At 40.8% G+C, this 10,868-nt stretch overlaps 1 protein-coding gene and 1 long non-coding RNA gene across 10 annotated transcripts in view; one reads left to right on the forward strand and one right to left on the reverse strand.

The window, feature by feature from the left end:
• Positions 1-3,647, reverse strand: part of NBEA (neurobeachin) — a 646,246-nt gene extending 642,599 nt beyond the window's left edge. For all 9 annotated transcript variants that reach the window (XM_043891765.1, XM_043891767.1, XM_043891768.1 and 6 more), the window contains exon 1: positions 2,858-3,647. In XM_043891765.1, the coding sequence (XP_043747700.1) occupies positions 2,858-3,151 (294 nt within the window). In that variant the 5' untranslated portion in view covers positions 3,152-3,647. The remainder of the gene's footprint in view (positions 1-2,857) is intronic.
• LOC122686614 overlaps positions 3,646-10,868 on the forward strand; it is a 546,075-nt gene continuing 538,852 nt past the window's right edge. Inside the window, exon 1 of the long non-coding RNA XR_006338856.1 lies at positions 3,646-3,816. This is a non-coding gene — a long non-coding RNA (uncharacterized LOC122686614). The remainder of the gene's footprint in view (positions 3,817-10,868) is intronic.

The raw sequence follows: 10,868 nt of genomic DNA on the forward strand, positions 1-10,868 counted from the left end.
AAGAAAAAGAATATACAGGGAAAAAAATATTTTGACAAAGGTGGCTGAGACAGGGTTTTAAAGCAGCAACTCTTTTGAAGTTTCATTAGTATTTCTTCCTTTCTTTTCTGTCATGGAAAATACTGTGATACATATTTCATTATTCCCAACTACATTTTAATTTAAGGTTTTAAATTAAGATGGAAAACTAAAAAAAAAACAACAAAAAACTCATTTTAAGAGATGTTAGAAGCTTCCAACCTTTAGCAGGTCACAGAGAGCCCTAAATCGATTTTACTGATACACTCATTAAGTAAATAGAATTAAGTTTTGATTATTTTTAAATGCTTATGATCTCCAAATATTTTCTCAGTCAACATAAATTTTCACATGACACTTTCATCATGAGTATATGGGAAAGATAAAGCACTAAACCTTCCATTCAAGAAATATTACACTGCACATGACTAATATGCATTCCACGATCAATATACTTAACAGCTTAATAGTAAATAGATGCTTTTGTCATTCTTTTCCCCAAAAGTTTCCATCAATTGTACTCTTTAAGTATGTACAAAGAAATTTTAAACCTGACTTTTTAATGCCAAAAACCAACACAGTTACATGTTAAGTGGATTTGGGGATGCAGCAGCATGTCAGTATTACCTTATTTCTGGTTACTCTAATTAAGCTTACCAGTAAAGTTAATCTTTAATAATGTTTGCATATGGAGACTTCATGCCAGTGAAGACTTTCAGTGCATTGAAGATAGTTAAAATTCTTTTTTTACCTCAACAGGAATATTTCACTTCCTTTCTTAACCTACTGTATATCTATAGAACCCCATCTGTTAAAAACTGATCCAGCATACATTGCTACTGCTGCAGAGTCCAAACTGGTTACACATTCAAATCAGTTTCCAGCTTGAAACAGTCTCTATTGCCTCTTCTCACAGAAAAATGTATTAGGTAAGCATGTAAATACTTCTTAAAATAACCTAAAATCACATCATCTAAGGTAAAAATGGTATCAGAAAACTGTTAAAATAAAACAAAAAACTTTAATAAATGTTTTCTTTTAAATTTACAGAAAAACAGTACCTGCTAACCTACTAACATATTTTGAGATTTCATCTCTAAAAAAAAAAAAAAAAAAAGGCAAGTACTGACCTTCTATTGGCTGCTGGTTAAAATTAAAATGTCCAAGAAAACAGTATTTCTATTAGTATTTTGAAAAGAATTTGGTTATACCAAGGAAGTGACAGTCCCCCAAACTTATACTGACTTTTTTGTGGTGACTTGTTTGAAGGGTACACAGAAGCACAAAGAAATGTTTGGTACTTAAACAGTAATAAATATAACAAAGAAAAGTCAGATATTTTCCTATCTTTCACTTGACACTCCAGCAAGAAAAACAAACAAACAAACAAACAAAAACCAACAGCTTTAACTTTTCTGTACATTTAAGAGGCACATATACCACAGACATTATCTAATCCCTGTCTCAGGGCACCACTGCTGCAGCTGCAGCTTTCTTTCAGTTTCCCAATAGATCAAATAAAAATAATTGCCTAGCTGAAAATTCTGACTGCATGGGTGTTATCAAATCTCTTTACAAGCATATTTTTATATTCCTGTGACTCCACATCAAATACAATAGTCAACTGATTGCTGCTGATTTAAGCCTTGCCTTCCAAAACCCAACCTGACATTTTGTCAAAGGCTAAATATTGCAGAGGAAACTGTTTAAAAAGCTGTGCTGCAGCAAAAACTGCATTTACAAGGCATTTAAAAAAAAAAAAAAGAACTAATCTTAAATGAACTAGTCTTATTATCCAAAATCTATGGTTTTCCTCTCTTTAGTTCGTCCCCATGTCTTCCCCTGACATCTTGAAGATTCTTAGCCTCTCCGTAGATAGGATATCGCCAAACATTAAGTCACACACAGTTCTGCAGTAACTCTTTCTTATCATGTAAGAAACCAAACCTAGGACTGAATTTAACACCTTTCCTCTGGTCTTTAGCCACATGCGACGCTCTCTGAAGGCAACCATAGAAACCAACCTGTATGATTAGGTGCCCCCACATTTTAACACCTCATGTGCACACACAAAAAAATGACTACGAGGTCAGTATATTCAGGGCCATATTACAAAGAAAGAAAGCCTACCTAAAAAGAGATGCGGATGGGGGGGGGGAGGGGCGGGGGGAGGCGGCTGGGGAGGAGAAACAGCCACAACACTCTCCAGCACAGTCTGGGAATATATTTAAAGGCAGCTGCAAAACTGCATCATTTTCCTCCTCGTTCGAAAACATCACACCCCAGCAGCTCAAGTGGGAGCTAACGTGCTTCTCACGTTTCAGGAGCACCGGGGAATTTAGGCTCCAGGGGCAAGGCTTCCATCCTTGGAGAGCCACCGCACCGACAATTATAAGAGTGTGGCAGGAAGGACTCCAGAGAAAAGGAGGCCTTCCTCTCCCCGTGACCATAAACTCTCAAGAAGACCCAAACCCTGCACGGCCAGGGACGACTGACGACTCGCAGTCATGAGAAGTGATCCTAGGCGGTGTTAAGTTGGGCACTGCGCTCAGGTGGCAGGAGAGGACCGGGGGAGAGAACGGGGAGGTGGCGTGGCTCTGGCAGCGCGCAGGCAGGTCACCCGCTGGGCGATACCCGCTGGGCGATACCCGCTGGGCGATACCCGCTGGGCGATACCCGCTGGACGATACCCGCTGGACGATCTGTGCTCGCGGGGACGCGCTGCGTGCGGGACCCGGGGAGGGGGGTGCAGGGGTGGGAGCCAGCGCCTGGGGAGGGAAGCAGACCGGGGGGGGGGGGGGGCCTGGGAGGCAGATGGCGAGCACGCCTTTCCCCTTACCAGGTTGAGCACCGTCTCCACGATGTCCCTGTTGCTGACCTCTCCGACCTGTATGAGTCCAATCAACACTGCGAATTTCATCCGGATGTTGCGGATCGGCACCGAAGGGTTAATCATCCCCGCGGGCAGCACCACCGAGCCGGAGCCGGACGCCCCCCTCAACTCCCCCATCCCGCTGCCCCCGCTGCCACCGCCGCCGCTGCCCCCGCCGCCTCCGCCGCCGGCCCCGACGGCGATGAGCCCCACGGGCTGAGGCTCGAGCCCCGGGCCCGGGCCCGGCTTCTCGCTCGCCATTTGCCCCCCTCCTGACGAGAAGGGAAGAGCCGAGGCGCCGCCGCCGCCGCCGGTACCGTTATACCTGCCTCGGCCCCCGCCCCCCGGCCGTCGCCTCGGAGCCCCAGCATCCACCAGCGCCGCGGCGCCGGGCCCGCTCCCCGCCTGCGCCTCGACCCGGCTCGCTCCGACGCCCTCCCCGGCGGAGGCGGTGGGTTATTCTCAGGCTTATTCCCGGCGGTGGCAGCGCCGCTAACCGCTGCCCGGCGAGCGGCAGTGCCCGCCCAGCAGCTGTGCCGCTGCCGCCGCCGCCGCTGCCTCCTCACGCTCCCCCTCCCAGTCCGTCCGGCCCGGCCCGCCCCCCGCGGAGATGCTGCCGCCGCTCGGAATAACCCTGGGGCGCGAGCAGCTGCCCGCGGCGCTGGCCGGCGCTGAAGCTCAGATCTGTGACTGACGCCGCTGCCGCCGCTGCTACAGGCGCCACTGTTGTTGTGAAGCCCCGACGCCGCCGCTCACTCCGCCATGTTGCCGCCCCCTGCCTGCGGTAGCGGCCACTGCGCCTGCGCAGAGCCTCCGGGGGGCGGAGCCCTCGTGCACCCCCTTTTTCGCCCTGCCCTCCTTCCCCTTCCACCCACCCAGCCCGACACCCCTCGTCCCTCCCCCAACCGCCCCGAACGGATAGACAGGTGAGCAGGTGCATGGGGACCGCTGCCAGACACTGGGGCGAGCTGGCAGAGGCGGGGCGGGTGGTGGTTTCCTCAGTTTTTCCCTTGAGGGTGGACTCTCCCTGTGGGGAAGGACACCGAGTGTGTGTCCGCCTTCGCTGCCACCTCCTTGTTCCCTGACTATCCTCTTGCGAGGAGGAGGTTCGTCATCTTCGTCGTCGCATCCAGCAGCTGCTACAGCCAGTGCCACGTGCCTTGTAAGGTAGGGGAGTGGCAGACGACCTCTTTCTGCCCCCTCAGGCCCTTCCCTCAGTCCTGTCCGCCTGCCCGCCTTGGAATTTCCCAGTGACAAAAAGTGGCTGGCAAAGCAGAAACGAACGCACTGTGGGGAATAATCCTGCATTGTCGGGGGAAGGATACAGATGGAGTATAATGGGCCTTTTTCTACAGCCATCAAAGAGGCTGACACCTGCACACACAGGCACGACTTAAAATAGAACTTGTCAAACAGTGATCCTCTCTGGATGGAGCTCTGAACAACAAACAGTTCTTGAACTCACCTCCCAGACTAAAAAGGCTGCACCATGTGACACTGTGGGGTAGTAGGTTGGTGGGAGCGACAAATCCCACATTTAAAAAGTCCTTAACGATCGTCAGGTATGATGCCAACTAATGATGCGCCCCTTTTTGTTAGGCATGTACAGTTCAGAGGATTTGAGAATTATCTTAAAATACAAGTAATTCTCTGCCAGTCTTAATCTGTGGTTAAAGTAATAGATTTCTGCGTCTTCACGTATAGAGAATGGAAGAAAAAAAAAGTTTTACTTCTTAAAATGTACACAACAGACTTGCCGCTCGTGTCGAATTAAAACTAAATAGGCAGGACTAGTGTTTATCTCGAAATGAAGGATGTAATTTTTAAAAAATATTTCATGAGGTAAACCCTTTTCAATATATTGTCAGACACCAGAACTATTAGGTATCTTGAGGTATATTCAAATCATTTTAGCTATTAGGTATCTTGAGGTATATTCAAATCATTTTAACTGTCATCTCAATTGAAAATAGTCAATATACAAATCTGTCATTATCCGGTTTGTTAGTGCTTATATTTAATTGGATTGGCTAGTCAAGTTAACTCCTGGGATATTGGGATGCATTAAAATTTTGACGTGCCATAAGTCATGTATAACAAAATTCCTCAAGACCGGTGCTTGGATTAGTCCTTGATTGTGTGCTTCTGTTTAAACTTTTCCTGAAGTAATTGAATTATTAAAATAGCTCAGCAAAAATTTCTGAAAGAAATGGTGATTGGTATGTCCATATAAATTAAATAGCAAGTGAATTATAAAATGTTAGAAAGATTGAAAGTGACCTCTAGGTCTTAATAGTGTGACTTAGATATGCTGCCATAGAAGAATCCTGTGACGTATATCCACCTATTGCCTTTTATCTGCCCCAAGTGAATAGCATCTACTTTTGCAAGCACTATTTTCGTGTGCAAGTTTAAAATGATATATCTATCTTACATCTGTAAATCCAGATTGAAAGGTCATCACACTAGCTTCTTTTTACCCCGCTGTTCAGTATGACAGCAGGTTCTACCTCTTGCTACTTTTAGACTTTAAAAAGCGTTCACCAGTTCTCTGGCAGCTCCTTGAAGTCAGTGTGGTATGATGGAAAGTACACAGGCCTTTGAACCACACTCACAACTAACCACCTATGCAGTCTCCTCAAGTTATTGAACTCAGTCTTCTATTCACTAATAGGGGTGAGAATATCTATCCCACAGGGAGTGAGAATTCAATGAAATAATTTCAACTCAGCAGCCAGCATATAGTAAATATGTCCTTGTACCCTTGGTATACAGGAACAATCTGTGTTGAATTACCTATAAACACTTGTAAGAACAATTATAACCGCATGCAAGTCTTTATAATTGCAGTTACGTGTACTGTAGTTTCAGTACTGCCCTCTGAAACATAAAGTTTTGAAAATTCAAGCAGTTCTGTTTCTTTATAGTCAACAAAGCCTCTTTCTAACAAAAACACAAATAACTTAGCATTTGCATTAACAGTATTTTGAAATATAAGAGAGATTACCTATAATGTTCATTTTTAAGTCTCCAGATTAAAAATATTTTATGTAGTAAATGTCAATTGTATATGGATTTATGCTTTAATAGATGCATACCCATACTTCCAAAGGACAGTCCTTCAAAGGTAAGCCCATGAAGCTCTGATTTTCAAGAGGCAATACTATGTAGTGGTTGCGAACACAGGTTCCAGACTCAGTGGAACCTGGGTTCAGATGCCAGTTTCACTACCCACTTATCCATGTGATCTTGGGCAAATGACTTCTCTTCAAAGCCCTATTTTACCCAACACAAAGTAGAGATTAATAGGATTAAAGGATGAAAGGAGCTAATACATTTAAGGTATTTAACATAGTAGCAAGTATCAATAAATAATGTTTCCTTTCTCTGGCTGTGAGAAAAGACTACACTGTAATTGTTTGTGTGTCTCTGGCACCTTATATGTGACCAGAGAAAACAAACGAAAACAGCAGTTGGCTAGGCTAAATGTTCCCATTCCCTTCAGCTGTCCTTTAAAAAGCAAATTTCTTGCTTTCCTCTAAGTTTTATGAACAAAGTACTCCAAATCCTAGTTGAATTTAAGCAGTATAAAACAGAGGGAAACTCTTACCCTGAACCTCCATCTTTAGAAACAGATTTTCTGTTAATGTATCCCAAAGTTGAACTAGTTTGCTTTGGTTTGGTTTGGTTCTGGGTTTTCTAGCAATATAACACCAGTGGTTCATGTAATGCACAGTGATTCATACTTGATGTGTAGTAGGTTCTCAAACAATTTTGTTTCCATTCGCTTCTTATCTTAAAATTACTGTGAACTGAAACAGCAGAGTTCTGTTTTATTGTTGTTTTGTTTTGTTTCTAGCCATTCTGCTTCTAGGCAGCAGCACATATCCAGTAGTAGCTTTGCAAGTAGATTTGGAGATGTCAAGTGCAGAACTGTACATATCTCTTTTAGATTTAATTTAATTTTATTTTAATTTTCTATTTAATTTTCTATTTAAATTTAATATGCTAGGAATTTCTTAATCCTGATTATATCATGCAAAAAAAATTGTCTTCTTCTTTTTATTATCTTATTATCTGCAAATCTGAGAACAGTCCTTCTATGTCTTCATCCAAATATTTTATCAAACAGGATAAAAACAGCTCTGTAGTTTCTAGAAACATTCTGATTGAAATCACATTTTTCAAACTGTGCCTCCCAAGCTAGTGGTGAGTCATGAAACAGATTTATTAGGTTATAACCAGTAGTTTTCTTAATAAAATATAATAGAAAAATATAGACTGAAAAACATGACTGTGCAAATTATACTTGTGCACATACTACATACATGTATGCTTACTGGATAATATGAAAAATCTATTTCTTACTGAAGGTCATTGTCAAAAACCTTGAAAAACACTGATTTAAGTTGTATATAAACACCTGTTTGGCATAATCCTTCAATTATTAAATAGCTACCATCCTGTGCTGGAAAACAGGCCATATTTCTCTAACTTGTCTAAAAGAATATCTTAAGGGACCTTGACAACTAGTTAGTTGAAGTGTGGATACACTCTATCTGAGCAATATTAAAGTAAAAATACATAGATTTATTATCTACAATTATAGAATTATTATCAACTTTTCCAACATCTATTTCACAAATAAGAAAATGTTTTTGATATGATAATGGGGCTTACTGCTCTCTTTCTAATGAATGAGTCATTCCATAATCTCACCTACAGGTAGTATTAAACTACTTGCTATGGATTTTCAAGAGTTTATCTCCTCCTTCTTTTGGCGCTTTAATCCTCTGGCACATCTCCTTTTCTACAACTCCTCAAAGATGTTTGAGAGTTGCTCAGTGATCTAGTTTTCAGATTCTTTCAGGATCAATGGATATAATTTGTCCTGCCTTGGGGACTTGAATCCATTTAGACTAGCTGGATTCCTATTTACAATTTCTTCACCAAACTTAAACTTCTAGCTATTATTAGTTGTACCTTTTCACTCCATTACTTTTAATCCTAAACAGAAAACAGACACATAGCAATTCAATATGTGTCAATAAGTCTGACCTAGTTTGGGGATGGCTAAAATGATGCTTACCAGCCAACAAATATCTGAGCACCTACTGTGTGCAAGAAAGTAAACTAGTTAGATGGATATTTTCAACTTTTCCATTTAGAGAAATACTGTGTTTATGCATGGAAAGTTAATCAGTGAGTCAACACATTAAAAATATCAAACAGAAATAATAAGTACTCGAATTTCAAAAGAACTAGACATGCAAACACCCTAATGTTCATATATGCCCTTAAACATCCACAGAAATCTACATATAGATGCACACACACATATACATACTCAACATCAGATTAGCCATACCTCTACGCATTCTTCTTTGGCGGTTTGTCTAGCATGCATTTCATTCTTCATTCGAGTGAGATCCTGCTCACTTCATACCTGGTCCCCTTGTGTCCACACTCACTCTTCTTCAATGCATTATATACACAGGTAATTTTCCTAGAGCTCTACCTTGATGGACAGATTGATATGGTTCAGAATTTTAAGTGTTTTTATCATGTTATCTTCTACACACATACATGTAGAAGAAAAAAACAAACAAAAAAAATGTCAAAAAATCACGTAATCTTCTTTGCCTAACAAATTAAACCCAGAGTCCTTATCTTGGTACCAAAGACCCTTCATACTTGACTTTAGCTTACTTTCTTATTTTACCTCATTCTGTTCCTGACAGGAACCCTATAACAGTGACTCCCAACCTCTTTGCATGTGTGCAACTCTTTTCATCATTAAATTTACAGACTCTTAAACTCCTGCCTGAGACTTACCTTTTTAATATCCATTGATTGAGAAAAGTATGGTAAACATATTAACAATTTAATATGCTATTTAAAAATGTTTGCATTTAAAAAATTGTAACATCTACATATAATTGAAACACACACTTGTGGGTTGCATTGTGTCTCTCAAAAAGATATGTTTAAGTCCTACCCTTAGTACCTGGGAATGTGACCTTGTTTGGAAATAAGGCCATTGCAAATGTAATCAAGTTCAGAGCAAGTTATACTGGAGTTATAACCTCATTATAACTAGGAAAGATTCATCTTTAGAGCCTTCAGAAAAAGCGTGACCCTTCTGATACCTTGCTACTTCTAAACTCCAGAACTGGGAGGGAATAAATTTCAGTTGTTTTAAACCACATATTTTATGATATTTTGCCACAGCAAACCTAGGAAACTAGTATACCTACATACAACATAAATATGTTTGATACTTATTCTGTCCACAAACAATGCCTACTATGTAAATATTTGTGGATCATTTTCAATAATTCTCAAGTCCCTGGGTTGGGGAAAAATGCTTTAGCCAACCCAAATTACTTTGTCCCCAGTTAATACATTGTGCTTTTATATTTCAGTGTTTTACTCGTATTTATCCTTCTATCCTTAGCACTGTCCTCCTCATCTCCCCTACTGAAATTCCTACCAGCTGAAATGCCACCTTCGTGAAAACATTCAGAATACAACCTAGAGAAAAATGATCTGAAACTTTCTACCATTCCCAGCATTAAAAAAAAAAAAAAAAGATTCTGCCTTTTTTCCCTCAGGTAGCATAGGTTGGCACATTTTTGCTTAAATAAATTAATAGTTTCCATCCTCTCTGCCTCATTTGCCGAGAGTGAGGAATTCACATAACAATATATGTAGTCACCTAAACAGGCTTCACTGAAAAATTTTTAAATGTGTGTGAATAATTATTTCCATACTAACAACATTGACCAGTACGTTTCTCTTTGTTTTTACACAGTGGCAGCCAGTGCATTGTCATCATTGTTGTGTTTGGTATGCATGTGTTATAGAAAGACAAGTATGTTAAAGAGTGAGGTTCATAGTTGATTATTTTTAATAATTAAAGCTGTCATATCCCGTTCTTCTCCTATCTACCATGCATTTTTACATGTATTATTTCTAACTCTGACTTCAGTTCTTTAAGTAAGGTTTTATTGTCCGCATTTTTCAAATGAGGAAACTAGTGTGAAGAGAAGGTGTCAGCTGTGCAAGTCATAGTTTAGGAAGTGACAAAATTAGGATTCCATCCCACTTATGGCTGGCCAGTTCCTCAGGTTTATTCACCATTCTGCAAGGCCACATTGGAACCTAGAATGAGGTCGTTATTTTATTTTTACCAAATTTACCAGACTAAAGATAAGGAGACTGGGCAAGTTCATGGAAAAAACAACAAAGTCATCATGGTTTTACATGTTTTGGTGAAAGCACCCCACCAAGGGATGATCTTTTGTTTGTTTGTTTGTTTTTGTTTTAGTTGATTTGCTGCCTGGGCTGTTCATTGTGGCATGCACAAAGCTGTCTAGTTGTGGCATGCAGGCTCTAAAGGGCACAGGCTCAGTAGTCACCACGTCTTGGCTTAGTTGTCACGTGGGCTTAGTTTCCCCAGAGCATGTGGAATCTCAGTTCTCAGACCGGGGATTAAACCCATATCCCCTACACTGGAAGGCAGATTCTTAACCACTGGACCACCATGCTAGTCCCAAGAGATGATCTTTGAGTCAATCTGATTTTATTGTCTTTGTGCCTATAAAGATTCAGAAAACTCTATTAGCCCTTTTGTTTCCTGGGAATCACTTTAATTCTAGACAAAAATTACTTGGAATAAATAAATTGTTTTTAATTATGTTCATTAAGGTTAACCAAAATTTAATTGCATGGTTCCATTAATATATCACTCAGTATGCTTTTCAGGTGAAGATTTTGTTGTATGTCTAACTAACCATTAATCTCCTAGTCCCTATTGAAAGTATTGTCATTGTATGTCTATATAATCAATTTTTTTTTTTTTTAGAAAAAGCACATACTCTGCATAGAAAGAAGGAAAGCATGCTATGAGGAAGTGTCCAAGAGTTCTTTAGAATAGTTATCTCATTAATAGGATCTCTGCACAGTAAGAGAGGGA

Source organism: Cervus elaphus, chromosome 30, assembly GCF_910594005.1.
Source record: "Cervus elaphus chromosome 30, mCerEla1.1, whole genome shotgun sequence".
NCBI lineage: Eukaryota > Metazoa > Chordata > Mammalia > Artiodactyla > Cervidae > Cervus > Cervus elaphus.